Here is a 23,417-nt window from a genome sequence, read left to right as displayed (position 1 = left end):
AAATGTAAAGAGGAAAACGATCATCGATCGGGACATCGACGGATCGATCGATTGATATCCTCGAACGAAGGACGATCGTCCGAGTACTGGTATCGATAACCGGCGAACCCCGACCCAAAACAGTCTGCTGGTCTCCGCAGGTTACCCATCGATGTTCTGTAAATGTATGATGAGATGGAAATGACTGATATAAATGACGAGGGCTTATTCCTACGAAAATGACTTCAACTTCTCATTTTATCCTCGGTAGGAACGGGGGTCTGGACGCGTCGACAGGTCAGATCAGAGGACGAGACCGATAGAAAATCAATCGATAAATAATCAGAGTTCGCGCTCCCCCGATCTTCGACCGAATTCACGGTGATTCATGAGGAGTGACCCGGCGCTGCGGTACCGACTTTTTCTCCTCTTGCCTATTCCTCTCGTCGGAGACTGCTCGATTCGAGTTCCTTCGATCTGGGATGTTTCCTGTTCGAACTAGGATAGGTCCTGGTTTAAGTTCCAAAAGCGGGACTCCGTCTGACCCGATGACGGGACGCGAAATCGTGGAACCCACGCTGGAGTCGTTCTTCGAAGCAGAGTAGACCCGAGTCGGTCTTCGGGAACCAGATCTTCTATTCTCGCCATCACAGTTTCGCATCACGAACTTCACGCAATTTTCTAAGCCAGTCCAGGAACCGACAGGCGGGCACTCTCAGACAGATCGATCTTTGTCCGCTCCGAGAGACTGATCGTCCAACCATCTCAAGTCATGGTCGCAAGGGCGGCAAATTGGGATTACCTATCGAGAGAGCGCCACTGCCTTTAGATCTGTAGGCGATGTTATCGTAGCGCACGATTGGATGGGAGGGTCGGACACAGATTACAAATTCCTCGTCTATGAAACTTCTCGTTTATTCCTTCGAGACCATCCGTTTGTACTTAAATTAAGAAATATCATGTGATAAGATTCGAGTACGAGACTCTTCGTCAGGATCGAGGCTTCGCGGACCGCCCCCTGCGTAAGGATCTCTCGAAAGAAGCATGCGCCCCCAAAAATGTCCTGAGGCGTTTCGTCATATTGTACAAGGGCTTCCCATTGGACCGAAGATATTGTAAGACGGCTTCTCTTCGGGCCGAACAGGCGGCTCCTGGGGTCGGAAACCTCTCACACCCTTCTCTTCGAAGTTTAGAAGCTCGCCTAGAACAAGGAGCAGCTCCGTGCAAGTTTTTATCGCTCGGCTATTCAACAAGTAGTCAATGGCAATATGGCAATCCTCTTTTTCGGTCTCTAGGCGGTGTCGAAGAAACGCGACGGACAGAAACATCTGATCGAGCGGGATTCCGGATCCCAGACACAGAGGGTTCAGTCGTACCGAGACGCCAAACGCGTTCAAGCAAGTCAACGATCTGTCTCTTTGGACGGGATTCTGCGGATCGTGAGAACAGGTAACGAGGGCGATGAGGAATTGCGAAGGAACCTTTGCTGAACACCGCGCAGCGGCAGAGAGCAGCGACCTCAGGCTGGTCACGATGTCTTCTAGGACCAGGGTAATCTCCTCTACGCCTGGATGATCTTCATAAAATTCCCTGAAGTCGACTACTTCCTCGTATTGATAGATAACCGCCAAGTATCTCTTAGCCTCCCAGGATCGGTGCGCGTCGAGGAAACTCAAATGATCTCGTGAATCGTAGATGGCCACGATTTCTCTCAAGTCCAGCGCGTGGGCTTCGCTGACGAAATCAGCTCCGGTCGAGGCGATCTCTCTGAAAAATCTCAGGTCTCCGAGAAATGTTCGGTTCAACGAGTGCATCTCGGATATCTCGATTAACGTCAGGCAGAGTCTTTCTCCCTGGCAGCGCAGGAAGAATGTGTTCTCCGCAATCTCTTCACATGTAATCACGTCGAATAGGGACAGGAGACTGGCGAAATCCTGAACTCCATCAACTGTTGTGATTTCTTCGAAACTCGCATCGAAACCCTGAGCTGTGAGCATAGACGAGTTCGAGCTGTTCAATGAACTGTAAACGGAAGTCTCACTGACGTTCAGGGGCTTTGAGGAAGACGTCTCAGAGTCGCAGTTGGTTACGAAGTCCTCCATGAAGGTCCATCCTCTGTCTTTCATAAACTTCCGGATCTTCTCATCGTTGGTTACCCAATGGAAGAGGCATCCCCACATCAGGAGGAAACACATGTAGGTGAAAGTTTTCAAGGTGGGCAGCGGCACGACGGAGAAGAACTTCGGCAAATTCCCGAACGTGCTCATGAACGATATCGATTCGGGGTGGCTCGTTCGGGTGGTGTTGAGTTTCGCCTTCAATGAATCCAGAGCTCCACAAGACAACTGTTTCGGCCGCGGGAAAACGTCAAGGGCTTCACACAGCCATTCCAGGCGATTGTATTCGCAGAAGCGGATCAGCAACGCTACGAAATAAGCCTTCAAACCCATGATCATGCACTCGACTGGCCGGAGTATTTTCTCGTTACCTTAGGACAGTCTACCAGCTCCCTCGTGGACTCATCCTCGGCTGAGCAATAACTTCTCCCTTTGGCGCCCTTCAGAGCACTCGTCGCCTTCTGTGTCGCCACCTCTTAGAGCGGCTGCATTGTACATGCGATACACTGCCGACAAACATGGATCGCTCTCCGGTCGAGAGCAGCTGACTTCTGACAGCGATCCATATAGGAAACGAACTTCGCCTTATCCAGACGTGCACCTCATTTTCCATCTCGATCCCGAGATGCCCGTTTGGAATGCGCTTCACCGTATGTTTGTAGCTCTGAGGGGTCTCTAAGTCCGAGTCCGAAAATTTGCGCTATCTGAACTTGTCGATCCTTCTGGTATTCTTACGTCGAACAGCCCCACCTTTACGCATACGAATTCTCTCAAGGGAAACGATAATCATCGAGAGAACGATCCCGGCTCCGAAAAGCATGTAAGGCCCTGGAATAGATTTTCCGCCACGAATTGTCAGTCAGGATGGGGTCCAGCGCATCAGCTACGCATGAGGTGTTTGAATAGCCGAAAGCCTCACCCACCAATGAAAGCACTATTGGAGACGGCGGAGGGCTCGGTTGTGATCTTGAAGATTTTTCTCTCCATCATGCCTTCCGCGAGCCACTTCGACCACAAACCCGATCCGAGCAGCCATTGCAATCTGCAATCGATGATATAAGGTGAATAATATCGACTGCCCATGCTTCTGCGTTCCATCATTTCGAATCTGGCTTTTCCGAGCAAAAATTCACCGTCCATTGAAAAGATGAATCAGATGACACTTCTTCTGTAGTGCCATCCCCGCAATGAAAGTATAGAAGTAGTCGCTCTCGGACACCCGCACGTCTCGCTCGAGTCCATTCTCGAACATGAAGGCTTTCATGTAGTTCCGAGTGTATAAGAAACAGCTTCAATTAAGAATTGTAGATAAGATATTCCCTCAATCAGACGTTTGGAAAACTCCGCAGGCCAACGTCGGCGCCACCGTGCTCACTTGGTGATTTCTGGGACCGATCCCTCTCATGATGCTGGTATACATACATACCCCTTTTCAGACGGAATCTTCCTCAGGGACGATCGCTTGTCGTCAGTCAACAACGAAGGGTACATTCTCATCTGTTCCCTGATGATATCAGCGACTTTGTGCTGATATATCTACGAGGTAAATAAGGGGCAGAATTTCAGGAGCGTATGCTGAGAAGTATTCTGCGTCCAATAGGCTCTTCCCGTCCAGCACTTGCCTGTAGAGCATCGAATATAGTTGTGCTGGCTTGCGTTCCGCAACGGATTCGCTTGCCGGCGATCGCTGCGTAGAGTTCATTCAGGGAGCGAATCTGGGGACAAAAGGTGAGCTCGTAACGTGCTCGACTCCCTCGGACGAGATCCAATCTCAGCGAGCCTCATACCTCGCCTTCGACGACGGGCTTCGAGAGCAGAGAAAACAGCGACGTGTCGTAGCTGTTGGTGATGTAGAACGCGAAAACCGCGTAGGAGAACAGGAAAACTCTGTACGATAGTCGAGTGAACTCTTTGAAACCGTCGCTTGCTGGAAATAAAGTCTCTTAAAATTGCCTCTTGCATTCTTCTTTATTCATTAGCTCATTACTCATTACACAAATCTGATAGTCTGGATTCCCGGGAAAACGTACATTGCCTTGCCAATAGAGCGAGGAGAAGCCAGAATCCAGGCATTGCGCCGCGACAAACCGTCGGACCCTGAAAACCGAGCTCGTGGCTTCAAATAACTTCATTCGGAGGGAAATCCACAACTCTCGGTCGATATTCTTTCCCCGAAAGAACCCCCGGATCGCCCCAACCCTCGATCGCGGTTGATCCGCAACCCACCCTGAACAGCTTGATGATGAGCGTGTTGAGGAGAACACAGGCGCATATAGCGGTCCAGGTCAGACCTTGAAAGGCCCATATTATGGCAGCGTAAGACTCCCTGTTACGCGGCTCTGGATAGGCGTAGGTGATGACGTCACAGATGTAGGGCCAGGTGAAGGTAACGGCCGCCAAGCGAAAGAACGACAAGCCCAGCTCGGATAAGCTCAGATCCATTTTCTGTAAGGGGAATGCATCCGATGCCGATCGAGGATGCGCGAATGAGCTTCAAAAATTGGTCGTGAAGTTTAGTCGACCGACTTGGGATCTCGGCCGCGTTCGGAACCCGGCAAACCTTGTGGTAAACCCAACCTATCAGGCCGTTCCAATCACTTCGTCCGTTTTTCTCCACTCGGGAACCATAGACAGAGTTCGGCTCGGGGTGCAGTTTATACCTGCGAGCATGATCGAGGATTAGAACGATTTCGGGAATTCTCCCCCTCCTCTTATGTCGACGCCGATGCTTCGGGTCTGGAGAAGTCTGACGCTCACGTGAAATTGAAATATCGAGAGAACATTCGCAGCATTTGAACTTCGGTGCCCTTATCCTCTTGCACTTGCCCCGTCACTCGGTTCTGCTTCACGAGGAAGTGCGGTGCGTTCTGCGAGAACATTATGGCTCTTATGCATCGGATGCTACGCCTCAATGTGAATTCCTGATGTGATACTCCGTCTCGTCTTCGGATCGACTAACCTCAATGTATCCCACGTGGAGAGTCAATCCTTTAACTGAAGGGATGTAAGTGTACCGACCTACGTTATTGTGTCGGATGAAACCGCATTCCAAGCAAGCTGTCTCAAAACCCGTCTCTGACATTGCAAACCTTACAACGTCACGTCCAGGGACCGAGATCTATGGAAATACCGTGGAGCGGGATGGTTGAGGAAAGTCGTGTTTTTCGAATAAATTCAATACTATAAATGCTATAATGAATGAACGAAAGTGCTGTGAAAGAAATGAATTATCGCGTCAAGACTTGATTTATGCGTGAGGGATGAGGCCACGTACATCGTCTACCAAGAACGCTAGATCTATCCTGGATTCCCTCGAGGAGATTAGGAGGGTCTGACAGCACTTCGCCGGAATCCGCGTTGTGAAAGGTGTCTGGCTCTCGTGGATATGTTCGGCATGAATTTGGCAAATGAAATCCGCTTGACGCCTGAATGGGCTCTGAAACGAGCGCGAGGACTTGTATCTCATTCGAACGAGGAGAACCTCGCAGAACAGGAGCGTCTCGCTCTTGACGATCGACCATATCGGAATCATTTCTGAACAAGTAGCCTCCCTACATAATGGAGAGAGATCACGCAGCGCGCCGTCTCGAAGCTCATGTTGAAGAAGATAATCTTGTGCGAAGATACGAAGTCCTCGATAGGCACATTCATCGTTTTCGATTCTTGGTCCCAGAGATGAACATGGACGGCGCATCTAGAAGCGTGCATCACATCTAAAAAAAAGCGAGATGGAAGCGAAGGTGAGAGCAATGACAATTCTCGCGGGAAGCCCATCTCAGCTCGGGTTGAATTGAAAAGTTACGCTTGCGAACTCGAAGAGACGACGGCACTCACATTCGATACCTGAAGAATTTGAATCCACGATCAGAGAGTAGGCGTGATCTCCGTCGCAGAAATTCTCGAGGAAATCCGTCAGTCCCGAGTAGTTGTATTCGGTTTTAGAAGATTCGACCACGGCGATTGCAAGAACGGAAAACCAGCAGAAGAAGAGTTCCTCTCGCACGGTCCCTCTGATGAAATTCACCATATCCAACAAGATTCTCGGACCTCCAAGACTCGCATGGACCTAGATGCGGGAAATACAGCCACGATGATACCAGAGCCGATGAGTGAGTTCACCGAGCAATCCGTGGAGCACGACTCCGCCGCACGCTAGCAAGAGACTGATGACAGCCCCGGAACGATGGAGTCGCAGACGACAAGATCCCGACATGACTAGATCGAGCGCCATAAAGAGTGTGTTACCCCGAGCATCCAATTTAATGAAAGGCGGACCGCATATGACACTACGAAGAAATCGAAGTACGCTCCAGCATCGTTCGGCTACGGCATTATTCGATGCTACTATTCTACAGGGTTTACATCCTTAGCACGGATGGTCCCAACATCTAGGGGCCCATCGTCCTCTCTTGACTTCGGAAACTACTCACTCTTCCGAAACACAAATATCGGGGGCGACTCCCTCTAGACTCCTCTGTCGCGGCGGAGCGGCCCCACAGATTTCTGGCGGATCGTCGGGGATCTATGCGCGGATCACCTGGTCCCAGAGAGCCATTCTGTGTCTTCTTCCTATTCCGCAAGAAACAAAAATCATGAATAAGAAAGACAGTACGACCCATCCGAAATGAGGGGGCGGGCCCCAGCGCGAAAGTTCTCAGGCCCGTCAGGGCGTCTCCTTCAACATTTCCCGCATGGGTTCCCACATATTTCATCGATCTGCGTGGGAAAGGGTTGCAATCGCGATGCCCGGAGGAACGTGTTGTACAGGCTCTCAAGGCTAATAAGACTTAATTACAGGATGTCTCGGACCTCGGTCTCAATCTCCAATCGACCAACTCATCATCCAACCCTCCTTTTTGTGAACGAATACGAAAAAAGAAATCTCAGATCAAATACAGACGGACTCGCCTCGAGACACGGGAAAATACGGAACGTTCTGAAGGCCTCTGATATCGCAGTCTCGTTAGATTAGCGACGGAACCTCGATGGACGGCCTGCATACGCATATCGCACACCTGTCAAAGGCTCATTGGCTCGTTCTCGTATGACCGCTCTCCAGACGGTGCCGGCGATGACGGCGAGTTTTTACCTTTTTCAGGCTCGGGTCGGACATTACCGAGACTTCCTGCCATATCCTCCGTGCCTACCGACCCAGACCGGATTCGTTTGCGAGCATCAAGCAATTCCGACCGGACTGTTCTTCGTCTGATGTTGCCCCTTGGAACTCTTCGATTATCATCGGTTCTCGACACTTTGTTAGTCCCGTAGCACCTCAGCAAAGCTGTGGTGCACCGGATAGCATTTTCATGTGTTTACTCTATTCACTCCTCTCGGATATTCATGAATCCCTTCCCGCGCTCAATGGATGGAAACCCCCCCCCCCCGACAAGTTCCCCAGAGTGGATCTCTGTCGGATGCCCGGAACCCGCGGCCCTGATTACACGAAGGCAGGCAGCTCCTGCTCAGCGGGTAGATCTCACTCGCTCTCACTGGGATATCGATCGGGAGATGATTCACAACAGACAAACATTCTTTCGTACGACATGTCACACTCGTGATCGGCCCGCACGTGGCACACTCCGAACCTCTCAATCGCTAGCGGTCATTGGTCATTATACCTTACTCGCAGATCATCGTGGCCCGTGATGGGAGGGATCGAACTTTCCAGCATCATCGTGTATGAAACAGAATACTATGGGCTGTGCGGAGTTTCCATTTCTAAGGCCGGCATCATCTCGGAGCTGGGCTGAAAATGGATCAGGAAAAAATCTACGAGACGAACTATGATTGGACTCTTCAGCATACGCGAAACATCCCCGTGACACCTGAAGCCTTGCGCTCCTCCCCGTAAAGAAGGAATTCAGAAATAATTTATACTTGCATTTCGCTTTTATTTCTCTCTAGCTCCGCTTCCTCGCAGGAGTTTTTTCGCTCGAAATCTGGATTTGGTTACGATTGAGGGGAGCGGTTCCAGTATTTACAAACAAGAGATTTTCAGAAGAGAATCATCTTCGGCTTGATTAAAACGCGCGACCGGTGGCTTGTCACTTGTCAGAACGGCGTGGGGCGGACAAAAAAATCGTGCCAATCCGATTGCACAATTGAAGATTGGCACCGATGTATTTACAAGATATTTTGTTTCGGCCGTATCTATCCGACGTGAATATTATTCCCGCGATGAGGGACGATTCAAGCTTGTGGACTTCCATCGCTTCAGGGCATTCAGCCACCGAAGCCGTACAGAGTGCGACCCTGTCGTTTCAGCGCGTATACGACGTCCATAGCGGTAACGGTCTTCCTTTTGGCGTGCTCGGTGTAGGTCACGGCGTCACGGATCACGTTCTCCAGGAACACCTTCAATACACCTCGCGTCTCTTCATAGATGAGACCCGAAATTCGTTTAACACCTCCACGACGGGCGAGACGGCGGATGGCGGGCTTCGTGATTCCCTGGATGTTGTCCCTGAGCACTTTTCGGTGACGCTTAGCGCCTCCTTTTCCAAGACCCTTGCCTCCTTTACCGCGACCAGACATTATTAACACGCACGAACACACGCCAAAATTTAGCCACAAAAATGGGGTTGCGTGCTTCGCGTCTGCAGCACTATTTATACGCTAGCGGAGCACCTTGGGGAAAGAGACGGAAATCTCTGCAATGCGCATGCGCGTCGAATCGCTGTCTCATACGGTCAGATCTCATCAGCCACCCAGTGGAGCTTGAAAGCCTCCTGGGTTCCTTCTGGAACGAATCGACGGAAGCTCGGGAAGGGACGGCGACGAAGCTTTCGAAAAGATTTGATTACTTATCCGAGAATTCTCTCCGGAACCACCGGCTCTTGATGGGGACAGAGTTTCGTGTTCTACAACCTGAATGAGGCTTGCCGGCTGTACCGACGGGAGCGTCGGGCTGAAACGAAAATCTCCGCAATCTCGAAGTATCCGGTTTACTGAAGGGAGGGGGGGAGGACTCGTGGATGACGAACTGTGACTCGGAACATCATCTCGGCGCCGTGAAATCGCCTGCTTGAAACTACCGAATTCGCCTTGATCCGCGTTACTATAGGGACCCTCGGCACCGCAAGTCATCAACCCCAAGACCCGAGCAATCGAAATGCAGGGCATCGAGAACGTGTAGGCTTAGTTAGCATGGAATGCTCGATTCCCGAAATCCGCCTCGGCTTTCTGAGAGTCCGGATAATGTTGCAGCAGGAATATAACCATGGAGATCCAAACCGGTTCCGATCCCCAAACCCTCGTCAATCTTTAATCCTAATTCATGTCCGCCCCGGACCGAAATCAAAGAAATGAGTCTGTTGACGGATGGCCTTACCTATCAGATGTTCTTGTCTCGTCTCGTGTAAACATTGAGCGACATGGCGGCAAATAGCGCCGCGTAGTAACAGCTTTCTTGCTCCGGTAGGAAAGCGGAGATTTTTTTCTTGTCAGCGATACAGGCCGGGATTTCGGGGAGATGGATGTTGCTCCAGGCTCAATGATCCCCGCGAGCGCCGGACATATGGAATCAGTTCCATGCGTACCGAACTCTCGTCGGGAGCGCAGCGCGGTCGCAGGCTGATCTCAGTAGGACGCCTGATTATCGAAGATCTTCACGGGAGACTCGCCGACTTTGTTCAGTTCGGTAGGAGATCTACCGCGAAACCGCGATTCGAAGCTCCCGAAGTTTTCGTTTCTGTTGACATTCCGAGGGACCTTCCGGCTCACACATTCGATGTTCCTCCTCCACCTTGACTCATTTACTCCGAGCATCCCCTCCGGTCCGTCTCCACAGTGGTCGAGAGATTCTGTACTTCGCCGCAAAGATATTCTCTCGAGAAAGTTGCTCACGAACTAGTGATTTCGATCGTCGACGTCATCATGATACGCTGCTGTCGTTCATCCTGGAGATTGTATTGCAGAGCGTCGGGCTGGGGAGCGGATGCTCTCGAATTCACTTTTCCACATCTATCACTTCCCATTCAGTCACCCTGATGTGAATTTTTGACAGAAAGCCTAACCCACGAAGACGACGAGGATCTCAAGTAGCAGCTGGCGATTGGGAGATGGGACAGCAGGATCAATCACACGAGAAAGTTCCTCTCAATGCTGAACCAGATCTCCCACTCCAGACAAGTGCATCGGTCTCCTCCAGTCTTACCCCTCGCAATGAATAAGTATCCGCGACCCGCACTAGTGTTGAATAAGTCGCCCGTCAATATTTTTCTTAGGGGCATTCTACGAGCCGGGACAAGGGGAGCACGAGAGAATCAGAGCCCGGGGAATGAGGAGCCGAGTGTACCGAGTCCAGGCTCCCCCATCGCCGATTTATGACCGCTCATCATCGCTCCCCGGCGCGTGGGTTCCGTCGCATGGCCTGAATTGGTAAACTTAGGCAGGTAGCATTCAACGAGAGCTCATGTGCCTGGACACCCCCGAGGACCCTCCCCCATGTTGCCTGAGGGAAAAAATGACGCAGAAATATCTTGGAGTCTGTAGCGCCTTCAGATCGATGATTTGACGCGCTCCCAAGCTCCCTTTCGTCGAGATCGAACTATCGGGCAGCTTCCGCGATTTCGTACTCCCGATACTGAGGATCGGGAAATCCGGTGTCTGAGGGTGAGCCATAGCTCACCTATACCCGAATATGATCAATTGTCGTAACACAAAGATCACTCATCTCCTCCGTAAATGCTTCCTTCCCCCGTTGACAGCAAGACGGCTTGAATGAACGGGAGTCGATGGCTATTTCCCGATGTGAGCCTCCCACCTATGGTCCTGAGGCCTTGCTCCGGATCCACCGATTGAAGTTTTCCTCTCGCGCTGTGAACTTTTCCGAGATGTTCGGTTCTCGTTCCTATCAGCATATCCAGCTCTTCTCTCCCGATTCAAGAAGGCCACTCGAGGAGATGACGCACCTCCTTGTGAAATTCGGGAATCTCGGCCCACTGATTCCGTAAATCCGACCCGATACATAACAGGGATCAAGCTCACGGGACAGAATCTCGGAAAGCGTCGGCGAAGGGTTCCTGATTCGGGAGAGCCGCCTTCATCAACTAAAATGAGATGATGGCGCTTGAAATTTTGCAAGCGGCAATCATCGACTCTCGTCGCTATAGAAACTATGGGAGTCCCGAGTCATCGACCTCGGAGCTTCGGTGGTCGACTCCCACTCGACCGCACAGCTCCTGGAGCGGGTTGGGTGGAGCTTCGAAGACTCCGAAGGGCTCGCGAACGTTACGTATCTGTGGCTTCCCCCCCCCCCCGGTCCGGTGAGACGTGGACGAAGTGGCGATCCCCTCAAGCGTCCTAGTCGCTTTCAATTCTGCCCACCGTGGACGGAAGCTTCCATATTTCCAGATGCCGTGAGCCGCTCAGAAGAGTTCCTGTCTCGCCGAATGATCACTGCTCCCGCCCGCCAGACGGCGTTCAGGGCAGTCACAATATCTGCCAGCTCATGCGACTCGATCGAAAGAACGCGGCGATCGTCCACGGCGGAAAGACGGATAGAAATTAGCTATTCGCGAAACGAGATTATTTCCGGGAAATTCATGTAATTTGATTCAAGTTCAAGTGCGCATCCAACATCGATTCGATGAGGGTGAAACAGAATAGTGTATGACGTCCGAGTATCATCGTAGGGAAAATCAGTCGAGTCATCTCCGCGAGTTCTCATTCATTATTGCCGATTTTTACGCGCTCGCTCTGGAAAATTATGGACACATCCTAAGCGGTCGGTCATGTACGAAAGTGTCGATTGGAGTCTTTACCGGGACGCGTCTCTCCCTTGGTTTGCGAAGCTCAGACCCAGAGCTCCCACGACCATCCGGATCATATCCTATTCCTAATGGAACGCCTAGCTGCCAAGTCAGAAGTCGAAAATATACTCCATTATAAGTTAGGTTTTTATTCCACCCTCAGCACGTTTATTTTTTCTACAGGATTTTGTCACAATTCGCGGATGTTTGGATACAGCATCCACTGGATTCCTTTCTTGAAACAGTTCAGAAATGAGTCGTTCCTCCGACTTTCTGACCAGAGATCGCACACAACACTATTGGTGTCAACATTTTTTCCGGCCTATCCGCCGTCAGCTCGCCCTAAGTTTTAAGAATCACAATATTTGCTCGGCCGCACACGCTCTCCTGTCGGATTGCATTTTTCATTCGACAGTGGTCAGTGGCCCACACGATTTGGCCGCTGCCGCAGAGATTATTATCGATCGATTCAGATGAACGAAGTATCGTGACGTGGGGCGCGAACGAGTAGAGCTCGAATCCCCGATTGATGCGGCGACGACTTTGGAAGCGAACCACTTCTCGGTTGACCCGACCAACGGGGCGCTTACTTGGACGACGTGTATTTGGTGACGGCTTTCGTTCCTTCTGAGACTGCGTGTTTCGCCAATTCGCCGGGCAGGAGGAGCCGGACCGCGGTTTGGATTTCCCGCGAGGTGATTGTCGATCGTTTATTGTAGTGCGAGAGCCGGGCTGCCTCGGCGGCGATTCTCTCGAAAATATCGTTCACAAATGAATTCATGATCGACATAGCCTTCGACGAGATACCGGTGTCGGGATGCACTTGTTTCAGCACTTTGTAGATGTAAATTGAGAACGACTCCTTCCTCCTACGCTTCTTCTTCTTCTTGTCGGTGGCACGGACGTTTTTCTGTGCCTTACCGGCCTTCTTGACGGCTTTTCCACTAGCTTGCGGCGGCATCACGAATTCTTCAGCGCACAATACACGAAATGGCGGACATCAGCAGCCGTCTGCTATTTATGAGCGGGCGATCGGGAGAACTTCCCCGCTTACCTCTCCGGCGGGGAAAGGGAAGCGGCAAGCTTACCCGACCGCTGCGCTATATAAGCGCCATTTTGGGAAATGACTGGCTATTTCGCGTGACTGTGTCTGGCTAATCCGTTTGTGACCACTCCGAATCAACGATGTCTGGACGAGGAAAAGGCGGAAAGGCCAAGTCCAAGGCAAAGACTAGGTCATCCCGAGCAGGACTCCAGTTCCCGGTTGGTCGTATCCACCGTTTGTTGCGCAAAGGCAACTATGGCGAGCGTGTCGGAGCCGGCGCTCCGGTGTACTTGGCTGCCGTGCTCGAGTACCTCGCCGCTGAGGTCTTGGAATTGGCGGGAAACGCTGCCAGGGACAATAAGAAAACCCGAATCATTCCCAGACATCTCCAGCTGGCCATCCGGAACGACGAGGAGTTGAACAAACTCCTGTCTGGTGTCACCATCGCTCAAGGTGGTGTGCTGCCAAATATTCAAGCAGTGCTCCTACCCAAGAAAACGGACAAAGCCGCGGCTTGATCCGTCTGATGGATCTCAAATCGAAACAACAGTCAGTCCAGCTAATCTCCGAGGAGCGAAGGTGTTGTTCCCAATGAAAAATTGAGTCTCGAGCACCATTGCCTTCTATCACCCTTCGCCGTCTGCCTGAATCGAGTCAGAGTGGAAAGTTTGTCACGGACTCGGCATCTTGTGCCAAGACGATCCGAGAAAAAATCGAGAACAGGCGATTAGTCCCTTCTTGTGATATGAAGAATTGTGTCAGATGTGGACTGGCGTAGACGACTGTGCTCGGAAAACCACTAACTTATACATGAAAAATCAATGTGCTACTTGTAAGCTAAAATCCATGGTTCCAAAGAGGACTAACTAGCTTCTCAATGAAGGTGATACTGGGAAAAGCAAGGCAAAAGACATAAAATAAACTTTTGAGCTGTAAATAAAAATGGATCGTGTCGGATTTAATAAAGACTTTCGATTGTACCGACTTCCTCGTTGTAATCTTTCATTTTCTAGGAGTTTGAGTCTAGTGAGTCCGTCGAGTATGATGGGTTGTCCTCTCTTCCCTCGCCCCAATCAGCTGTCTGAACTTCCCAGCGCGAGTCGCTCCGATTCGATTGGCAGTGATATTGGCTGCCACCGAGGAGATGTCGGGGCGCATAAACCTGCCAAGGATCTCTCTCGTGAAACATCCCGGGGCACGACCCTGAGCCTCCGGAGTCGAGCATACTTTCACCAACGAAAGCTTGGAGTTTCGATTTGCGAGCCTCGATGTTGCTGGTCTATCGTTGTCCGTGCTGACATCATTCGATGAGGGTGGCCCAGCCTTTGTCAACACGTCGACCGCAGCTCACGGACTCGATGTAGAACGACGCTTGAGCCGGTCGTCGAAGATTCCCCAGACCTGAAATTTAGCTGAGTTTTCGGAGACAGGGCGTCGATGGCTGTCTATCGAGGAAACTTGGGCCGACTTTTCCGTGAACAGAGGTCGTAGTTAAGCGAGGGACCGCTGGCATTTTCCTCATTATTCGCTTGGCTCCTATCTCGGTGCCGACTCCACTCCGAATCCAGTGTGATTCGCTGTAGTCCGAAATCGCTTCGCTTCGTCGCAGGAATATCTCAAGCGAGCAGTCTCGGAATTCAACGCTCAATTTCCGTACGACGGATTCGATCTCCGATCTGTAAAATCACTCCCGAAACTTGCCCAGGGGTCACCAAGCTGCCTACTCATCGAGCAGAGAAGCGCATCCCACACACCCATGCGCTCCAGCTCAGGAAGCGCTTTGCTCAGTTAAGAGCCGGCATCGTCACTTGTAGGAGAAATTGATTTGCTACAGTTCATAGCAGTAGCTCCCAGGCTGTTCTGCCCCATTGGCAAGTCGGTCTTGAATCGCGTCCGTGTGTGGACCCCTGGCGCCCCTGTGGCCCGCCTGTGGTCGTCAGTCCACTGCTTCGGAGCTTAGATTTTTTACAATGATCCCATTCGGATCTCGAGTTATCGTATTTATAAAGATAGACAGAAGATTGAATTAGCGAAGAAGGCTTCAGGGACAGAGTCATACCTGGAATCGATGCGTCGTCCGTGGTATAGTCTCCGAGCTGCAAGTGTCGAACCGCAGCATTTATTTTACCTCTGAATAAGGGCATAGAAGACTCTCGGGGTCAATGGATATGCATATGTTCATATGATGCAGAGCCTGACCATCTCACAACAGATCTTCCCGAGCAATTTGACTCGAGGAACCGAGTTCGCGCGACGTTGCAGTCGACTGGCAAATCGAAAACCTGAGCCGATATCCTCGTGCGCAACGACAGCCTGCAGTCTGCTGCTAATTCCTAGACTAACTAAGTAAGATCATTTGAGTTCCGGAGATTCGCGTTATAGCCCTCGAAAGAAAACTGGAATTCGAGTTTTTCTTCGCATTGTTCTATGATTGATGCTCCTTCTGATCTGGAACCCCTATAATAACTCGGAGAGTTCCGAAGAAAGAGCTTCCGCTTGGGGATAGAAGTTGATGTATTGCGGTAGTGTTTCGGGTCTCTGTTGTGAGTCGATGCTCCATATTCTCTCCCGCAGGCTCAGAGACAATGCATGGATGGAGGATAGACTCCATAGACTCCATACCCTCGATAAGCGAGGTAGCGCAGTATAGCTCGGCCAGGGGGAAAGAACAAAGAACGCTGAGCGGCAGAAAAGAGCAGCGTAGATATTTTACACGCCCTGTTTGCGGAAGAAGTTTTGCAGGTGCGGAAATGGAAATTGAAGAGACTGCTCCACGACCACCGGTTCCCACCAGAGAGCTGAATTCGTGCAGCATGGAGTTCTTTCTCATTCCCTGCGGATGTGATCGGGCAATGGCCCGTTTGGAAGGGAAATCGCACTTGGGAGAAACGTCGAGAATCGCCCGATAGCGCGTGAAATTTCAGCAAAGATCATCGGATTCATCGAATTCTCTCTCCCCTCAACTTATTTCGCTCCGGTTTAGCCTTTCCACCCGCACTTCTTCGACGGGTTCCCCATAGATGAAGTGGGAATCGTATGATTCCACTCCACACTCTCAATCTGAGATATTAAGCCAGCCATCAAGATAGGCCACGGTCGCCGGATTCTGGGCTGGTGGCGGAGTGTTCTTTACAGTTCCAGGCACAAACATTCGAACGTGTCTTCACCACAGCACCGAATCATGAATGTCCAAATGCTGCAAAGCGAGAACGATAGGCGTTTATATCGTCTCATCGAGTTAGACAACGGTCTCCGAGCCTTATTGGTGTCGTCCATAAATTGCCTTGGCTCCGGTGGCTCTGTTGGAGGCACCGAAGACGAATGGGATAGTTTGTCGGGTGAGTTCGCGATCCGGATGTATTCGAGAAGCATGATTCATGTACGCCAACTATGGGCTAGGCATAGCGAGACCGGTCCCGAAATCGCCGAATTGAGCGAATGCCCGAAGCGGCCTCAGGTTTCGCAACAGTCCTCCACCGGGCGACCGAGGGAAGTGCTTACCGGCGTGAGAGAGCGCGAGTTCGCCACATTCAGCTGGCAGGCACTCCTCTTCTCATGGAAGCTTGGCATCGCGAGGAAAGATCCTGCATTTTGGGCGGACCTGTCCCGTGGCCAGGATTGTGCTGGTTCCCGCGTCGAGTATGAAGGGCGGGGGCAGAGGAATCCGGGACCTGGGATAAGAACACCGCTGATGCTCCTCAACGAGCCGCCCACTTCAGCATCAGCTCCTCGCGCGATCCGGATTTCCGCGAATTGCCGAGCGATTCTTCGAAGACTATCCATTCCAGATGGGTCGTCTGCGGTGTCTTCAGAGGCCGCAAGCGACGATGGAAGCTCTGACGACGAATCCACTGCAACCATGAAGGAAAAGATGTCAGCAGCCGCACTTGCTGTCCGCTGCGGGAGTTCCCAGGTGAGCTCCTTCGGTTCGACAGTCAGTCATCGATACGGCGTTAGGCCGTATTCCCTTAATCACATCCAGAGTCCCTTTCCAGGATCCCCCACACTTGCCTGGGTTGGCACATTATCTAGAGCACATGCTGTTCATGGGATCGGAGAAATATCCCATTGAGAACGCTTACTCTGAGTTCTTGGCTCAACACGGTGGATCGGACAACGCGTACACCGATGTTGACGCCACCGTTTTCCACTTAGACGTCAGTATGGCTGCTTTCCCCAAAGCCTTGGACATGTTCGCGAATTTCTTCATCAACTCACTCCTGAGAGAGAGCTCTTTAGAGAGGTACGATTTTCTCACAAAGATACATATGTTCAATCGGCATGGGAACCATCGATCGCTGAGACTGATTTCCCCCTCTGCTACCAGGGAGGTGATGGCCGTCGAAAGCGAGTTCCAATTGCAACAAGTGAGGGACGAATGTAGGCTCGCGGAAGTTTTGGCTCGTCAAGCAGGACCTACACATCCCCTGGGAAGATTTAACTGGGGAAATCTGAAGACTCTCCGCGATCTCCCGAGAGAACGAGGCGTGAACATCAGAGAAGAGCTCAGAACATTCATGAATGGTGAGTTATGAGGGACTTGTTTTGATTCAAGTACGCGATATGTCCAGTCGCAGAGATCTGAAGGATAATCACAAGTCGAACCCGATTCCTCGAAGCTCGCAATACTACGATAGATCGAGACTCCCGATTTATGGTGGAGCTCCACTGGTTGGATTTAGTGGTTAGGATATACCCCCTCAGAAATTCATGTCGAAGAGTATAATGAATAATTCGCCGGACACTCCGCCGACGATAGTCTCTCCACTCGAGCCAGGCTCTTCGAATCACCGAAACTCCCTGAATCGTTCCTCCGCGGTCCTACCCTCTGTCGTTGGTAACCGGTTCCCGATTTTCGCTTTCCAGACTACTACTCTGCCGACAAAATGACGCTGTGCGTTCAATCGAAACACACCCTGGATGAGCTGGAAGGTTTCGTCCGTGAATCATTCTCCCCGATACCGAAACGGAAAACCAAGCCAATCGTATTCCCTCGAGGGATTCCATTCACCGATAATCCCGACTTCTTCAAACTGTTCAAAGTTGTACCCATGAAACACGCTCTGATCCTCTCGTTCCACTGGCCCCTGCCTCCTCAGAAGCCTCACTATAGAGAAAAAAACCTGGAGTACCTCGGGTACGCCATCGGTCATGAGGGTCGGAACAGTATACTCGATCATCTGCGTAACAAACAATGGGCGATCGAGCTGGAGGCTGGTTGCGAGGAGGACGGTTTCAACTCGAACGATATGTATTCGATGTTCGAAATCAACCTCACGCTGACCGAAGAAGGCGCAAAACACATCGACGAAGTGATTCGTTACGTCCACCAATACATCGGCATGCTGCGCAAGAAAGGCCCCCAGGAATGGTTGTGGGCAGAACTGAAAGGGATCGCCGAGAACGACTTCCGTTTCGAAGAAGAGATGTCCTCCCAAGATTACGTTTCCGAGCTTTGCGTGGCGATGCAAGATCTACCCCCCGAGCACTATCTCTGTGGATACGAGCTCTACTTCGATTACAACCCGGCGCGGCTGCAGCAGCTCATGGATCTCTTGACGCCCGAAAAATGTTGCGTCATGTACGTGAACACAGAGTTTCAGAAACGCGCGAATCTCTTCCCATTGAAAGAACCCTATATGGCTGTGCCCTACCAGATAGAGGAGTTCCCCGACTCGTGGAAGAAACTGTGGGTCGACGATCCGGAATTCCAGAAACGATTCGAATTACCGGAAGCGAACGCTTTCGTATCGACCAATTTCGAATTGGTGAAAGAGTCAAAGTACGCTGACGAGACTTTCCCGACGAATCTACGGACCGGGGAGCGGTACAAGCTCTGGTTCCGTAAAGACGAGAAGTTCCGGGTCCCCAAACTCCATATAAGCGCTCACATGATCACTAAGGCTACGCGTGATGACGTCAAAGCCGTAGTGTGTACAGATATCGCCGTGGTGATATTCGAACAGGTTCTAGCTCAAGTATTTAATTATGCGGAGATGGCCTCGTTGAGCTGTGACATCTGCGACTCCGACTCCGGCATGGCCCTGCTCTTCAGCGGCTTCAGCGAGAAACTCCCATTGCTGTTCGAGACCGTAGTCGACCGTTTAGTCCACTTGGACTTCAGCGAGGAGCAGCTCCGGACGATAGTTCAGGACATTCGAAAAAACTATTTCAACATCGTGTTCGGTGTACGCTACGTCGATGAGGTCGCTCATGGAATTCTATGGAAAAATTACACTTCCATCTCGGATAGAAGACAGAAGATCAACAGTGTCGTCAAGCAAGACGTCCTCGATCAGATCTCTAGAACCTGTCGGAGTGCGTTCGTGGAAATGTACGTGCACGGCAATGCCACTTCGGAGCAGGCTCTGCAGCTCGCACAGATCATCGAATCGAAGCTCGATGCAGCACCCGCGGACAAAATTCTCCACCAGTCGCTCGCTAAGATCGAGGGCAGCAACTACCTCCGTTTCCTGGCGTTGAATCCAAAGGACGAGAATTCCGGGATAATCAATTACTACCAGTACGGTCAAGTGCATTTGAAGGAGAGCACGCTCATGCAGCTGCTCGAAATGTTGATGGACGAGAAATGCTTCGATGAGCTGAGAACTAAGCAACAGCTGGCATACGATGTTTCATTCCGGATGTGCGATATGCGGGGGATCGCTGGTTTCTCGGTCTCCGCTTCCCCGTCAGCCTCGAAGTTCTCACTGAGCCACGTCGACGAGAAAATCGATGAATTCTTCGATAGTATGGCGACTTTCATCGAGAACCTCGAGCAAGAGGAGTTTGAAACGGCTTGCGAATCTCTGGTTCAGGTGAAATCTTGCGTCGATCTAGCCATGGACGATGAGCACCGCCGTAATTGGAGTCAAATCAATTCCTTCGAATACTGCTTCGATATCCTCCAGATTGAGGTGCAATTCCTCAAGAGTCTGAAGCTCGAGCAGTTCGTCGGCTGGGCCAGGAGAGTTCTCAAGCCCGCTGGAGGTGTCCGAAAACTTTCCGTTCAGTTGGTTGGATTCGGAGAGCAAGCTCTGAGGGAATGTGTCGGTGGGGATCAGCTTTGGGAAAAACACCAGGCAGCCACGGAGGAGCCCCTTGACGTAGAAATGGAGATCCCGCCCCTTAAAATTCTTCTTCCGAAAGAGACGAAAGGGAAGAACTTCATCACAGATATTGGAGCTTTCAAAAAAGGATTGGATTACTACCAGACTCACTCTCGGGACCCTCATAAGCCCGTGGAGTTCTGAAATCGCCCAAAAATCGATTTCGAGCGAAGCAGGATCAGGAAGCAATCCTGATGTGATCCCAAGCAGTCACGGTGTCTCACCGACTCCACGAAAATCATCGAAGCCGCTTGCCGGTATATCGATGCCCAGCGAATAAATGAGGCTCTCGGGCTGCTCGTCAGAGACTTATTCTCATTCCGTCGAGCGTCTACCCCTTCGAGACTCCTACTCCCGAAAAGTTTCTCGAGCGAACATTCGTTTCTCGGTCTATAATCATGGGAGCCACTAGTCATATCAAGGCTCATATTCGGGGGGATTATTCTTGATGGCGGAGTTTATTCGACTCAGATGTGCTCTCTGTTACAAATGTATTCTCTGACCCCTGCTCGAGCTCGAATAGTCAAGTCAGCCAGAGTTCTTAATGTAGACAGTATGGAATAGAGTGGAATAGCGGATGAGTACACACAAGATATTCCGTGAAGCTCTCTAACGAAGAGCTCCCGATAAGAGCTCCCCCTGTTTTTCGAACGGTACCAAATCTATCTTCGATGGTGCCGTAACCTCTCGGTCCATTCTTCAAGCGGCGGTTTTTGCTTTCTTGAATGGAGTACCTTTCCTCATGGGTGTTTTCTTGGCAGCTTTGGTGGTCGAAAGAGGAGTTTTCTGAGGGGACTTCAGTGAGACTTTCTTGTTCTTGGGTGTGGGTGCCGCCACCGTCTTCTCTTCGTCATCGTCGTCGTCGCTGTCTTGAGGAGCGGCTCGTTTCTGGCCCTTCTTAGCAGATTGCACTTGGGGTTTGACGTTTTCTTTCTTGAATTTAACTATTTTGTCGGCCGGCATATCGCTGTCGTCTTGGTCGTCGCTTCCAGAAGCTGCTGCACCATCCTCCTTCTGCATCTTCTCTAGTTTCTTGAGTTTCTTCTCCTTCCTCCTTTCGTGCTGTTTGCAGTTGAAGGAAATATTGAGATAAAACAGAGCGCAGACGCACTCGTTCAATGTGACGGTCTGCTGAGCTTGAAGGATCTTCTTCGTCTCCGCCGAACTTCTGAAGACGGCGACCGCTTCGACTGCGTTGCCCTTGTCCTTGTCACCGAGTACCACGTTTATGCATCCAGGCAGACTTGCTCTGATCATCTCGGCCGTGACGAATTTAGGGCAGCCGTATATCCGCAACTTGCGGCGATCGACTATCGAAGGCGGGTGGCATTGTCCGTTGCCGTTTTCGCTGACGAGAACTTCCTGACCTCTGATCTTCACGACGCCTTTTTTCTTGATGTCTTTCAAGGCTCGTTCGGCCATTTCCTATTGAGGGTTTCAGATGAATTAATACTTGAGCAACTCACAAAATGGTTTCGAATTGTACCGGAATTTATGGGGTCCTCTTTCAGCGGGTTCGTGAGCGACATTATCATTGAACTGACCTTATTCGCGAAATTCAGGAAGCCGAATGTGGTCGGTTGTCCTTTCCTCGTGATCGGCCGTCTGATGCTCCGGATGCTCGGATGCAGTTTTTTGAGATCCTCATCGGTCGCATCTTCGGGCAGTTTCCCGACGAAGATAGATGTCGCCGACATGGCTCGGAAGTTAGCCGCGAACCTACATGAGGAAATGTACGAATCAGCACTGTACTGAAGAGAGTACTTTCACTAGGCCTCTGATGTTCAAATACTTACATTTTCGTCTCCTCCTCGCTCAGGGGACCGATTGCGGTTTTCTTGTCCTCCATCTCTATCTTGGGGTTGGGTTCTGTTTCTTTCTTGTCAGGTTTTTTCTCTCCCTTCTTCTCCTCCTTCTTAGTTTGCTCCTTAGCATCTTGTTTCTTCTCCTCTTTCCTATTTTGCTTCTTCGCGTCTTCTTTCTTTGCAACTTTCACTGGGCTATCATCTTTACCGTTCAGTTTGGCTCTTTTTGCTGGTCTCTCCATGGGTTCTTCTTCCTTTTCGTCGTCCTCGTCGTCGTCGTCCTCCTCCTCATCGAGGTCGTCGCTACCATCCTCGTCGTCCAAATCCTCGTCTTCATCGAGGCTCCCTACGCTAACGTCTTCATCGATATCGTCTTCATCGATATCTTCATCATCATCATCATCTTCGTCCTCGGAGACCTCTTTCGGGGCGAGTTTCTTCTGAAATTCCGACGTCGGTTAGCTCTACACGCACAAGGGTCCGACTGGGTTTCCGTTGACCCGCCGAGGTTCGATTCGGAACACGTGTTCGCTTCGCGGGTGCCGGTCCCGATTCCTGTCGTCGAGAGTTTCGCGAATTCGGTTCGAAATGGGAAAATGAGAAAGGCTTCTGAAGCCACAAATCGGAAGATCACAGAATTGTCATAAGATCAATCGTAAGGATTGATCGTCTATCCATTTTCGTTTTTCCTTCCCTTGCCGCCGACACGAACGCCGCGCATCGCGTCTGAGCATATACTCATCTAGTCGACAGGGTCTCGTGTTCTTTCTATCGTTTAGCTGCGTATATCATCGAGGCCTCACCTGCTTCGCCGGAGGAACCTTCGCGGGAACATTCTTCTTGGCCTTTGTCTTTTGCGGAGGCATGTTCAGTAAAAGAAGCCGGACTGAGTTCACGGTAAAAACAAATCAACGCTCAGCAACAGAGTACCACGAGTAGTCAGAAGAAGCACGCACGCACTTGGGTTGCTGGTGTGAAAGAGCGAGTGAGAGAGGACTGCAACCACAACAAGCCTCTCGGCCCGCGAAAAGACGTCTGCCGGCTGCAAAATCATCCACAACAAGGATAGTCGACCTGCTTCTCGCTTTCGGCGGCAAAAATGAATATGGGATCCCGCTGTATGATGATTGATGATATATAGGAGACATTGTAATCGAAGCTCGATCGGACCCAAATAATGGTGACAGTCGAGGAGTCGGGACCAGGTTCGATATGACCTATGACCTGGTATAGCTGCAATATCCAACATAATTTTCAACGGTCCGCGATTCCTGGCTATGGAGCTCCGGGAGAAAAGGAATTCTCCAAACTGGATGGGATTCGCATCGATTGCTTGTGTAAAGAGGTCGCGTCGAGTTTCGTAATTGAAAGGCCGACCTACGTTCGATTTTTCGTCTTTAAGAGGAATTTAATCCGGATGACGAGTACGCCTCCCTGGAGTTGACGTTCCTCTGATCTGATCTGAATGACTCTTCTACGGCCACCACGACAAGCCTCCTCCGGATATCTCATTGAATAGCGAATTATGTCCTGCCTCCGAAAGCTCTCGTCATGAAAGTCCCTCCCGGATACAGTAGTTTCATCGAAAGGACAGATATGGAGTCCGATGA

The 23,417-nt window shown here is 50.9% G+C and overlaps 6 protein-coding genes across 6 annotated transcripts; 2 read left to right on the top strand and 4 right to left on the bottom strand.

Annotated features, from left to right (window-relative positions):
• Window positions 1-2,796: 2,796 nt before the first annotated feature.
• Window positions 2,797-5,178, bottom strand: LOC108865191 (glutamate receptor ionotropic, NMDA 2C-like). Its single transcript, XM_018641974.1, has 11 exons — window positions 5,056-5,178; window positions 4,854-4,963; window positions 4,657-4,756; window positions 4,323-4,541; window positions 4,127-4,193; window positions 3,884-4,023; window positions 3,719-3,811; window positions 3,523-3,632; window positions 3,230-3,385; window positions 3,020-3,138; window positions 2,797-2,924 (listed from the first exon to the last, which is right to left on the bottom strand). Exons 1-11 carry the CDS (start codon window positions 5,176-5,178, stop codon window positions 2,797-2,799), a joined length of 1,365 nt encoding a protein of 454 aa, XP_018497490.1.
• Window positions 5,179-7,963: 2,785 nt separating this feature from the next.
• Window positions 7,964-8,686, bottom strand: LOC100900668 (histone H4). Its single transcript, XM_018641985.1, has one exon. It carries the CDS (start codon window positions 8,628-8,630, stop codon window positions 8,319-8,321), a length of 312 nt encoding a protein of 103 aa, XP_018497501.1. The 5' UTR covers window positions 8,631-8,686; the 3' UTR covers window positions 7,964-8,318.
• A 3,288-nt stretch (window positions 8,687-11,974) lies between these two features.
• Window positions 11,975-12,855, bottom strand: LOC108865195 (histone H2B). The gene has a single exon (XM_018641984.2). It carries the CDS (start codon window positions 12,807-12,809, stop codon window positions 12,435-12,437), a length of 375 nt encoding a protein of 124 aa, XP_018497500.1. The 5' UTR covers window positions 12,810-12,855; the 3' UTR covers window positions 11,975-12,434.
• A 128-nt stretch (window positions 12,856-12,983) lies between these two features.
• On the top strand, window positions 12,984-13,877 carry LOC100900959 (histone H2A). The gene has a single exon (XM_003739146.2). It carries the CDS (start codon window positions 13,034-13,036, stop codon window positions 13,409-13,411), a length of 378 nt encoding a protein of 125 aa, XP_003739194.1. The 5' UTR covers window positions 12,984-13,033; the 3' UTR covers window positions 13,412-13,877.
• Window positions 13,878-15,889: 2,012 nt separating this feature from the next.
• On the top strand, window positions 15,890-20,146 carry LOC100904838 (nardilysin). The gene is made up of 5 exons (XM_018641973.1): window positions 15,890-16,231; window positions 16,682-16,806; window positions 16,889-17,136; window positions 17,221-17,417; window positions 17,760-20,146. Exons 1-5 carry the CDS (start codon window positions 16,075-16,077, stop codon window positions 20,144-20,146), a joined length of 3,114 nt encoding a protein of 1,037 aa, XP_018497489.2. The 5' UTR covers window positions 15,890-16,074.
• Window positions 20,147-20,431: 285 nt separating this feature from the next.
• On the bottom strand, window positions 20,432-22,769 carry LOC100900242 (nucleolin). Its single transcript, XM_003739142.1, has 4 exons — window positions 22,611-22,769; window positions 21,799-22,247; window positions 21,547-21,721; window positions 20,432-21,427 (listed from the first exon to the last, which is right to left on the bottom strand). Exons 1-4 carry the CDS (start codon window positions 22,671-22,673, stop codon window positions 20,702-20,704), a joined length of 1,413 nt encoding a protein of 470 aa, XP_003739190.1. The 5' UTR covers window positions 22,674-22,769; the 3' UTR covers window positions 20,432-20,701.
• Between the last annotated feature and the right edge of the window lie 648 nt (window positions 22,770-23,417).

Source organism: Galendromus occidentalis, unplaced genomic scaffold (genome assembly GCF_000255335.2).
Source record: "Galendromus occidentalis unplaced genomic scaffold, Mocc_1.1 scf7180000076421, whole genome shotgun sequence".
NCBI lineage: Eukaryota > Metazoa > Arthropoda > Arachnida > Mesostigmata > Phytoseiidae > Galendromus > Galendromus occidentalis.
The sequence above is the reverse complement of the archived record's forward strand: the minus strand, read 5'-3'. Positions and strand labels throughout refer to the sequence as shown.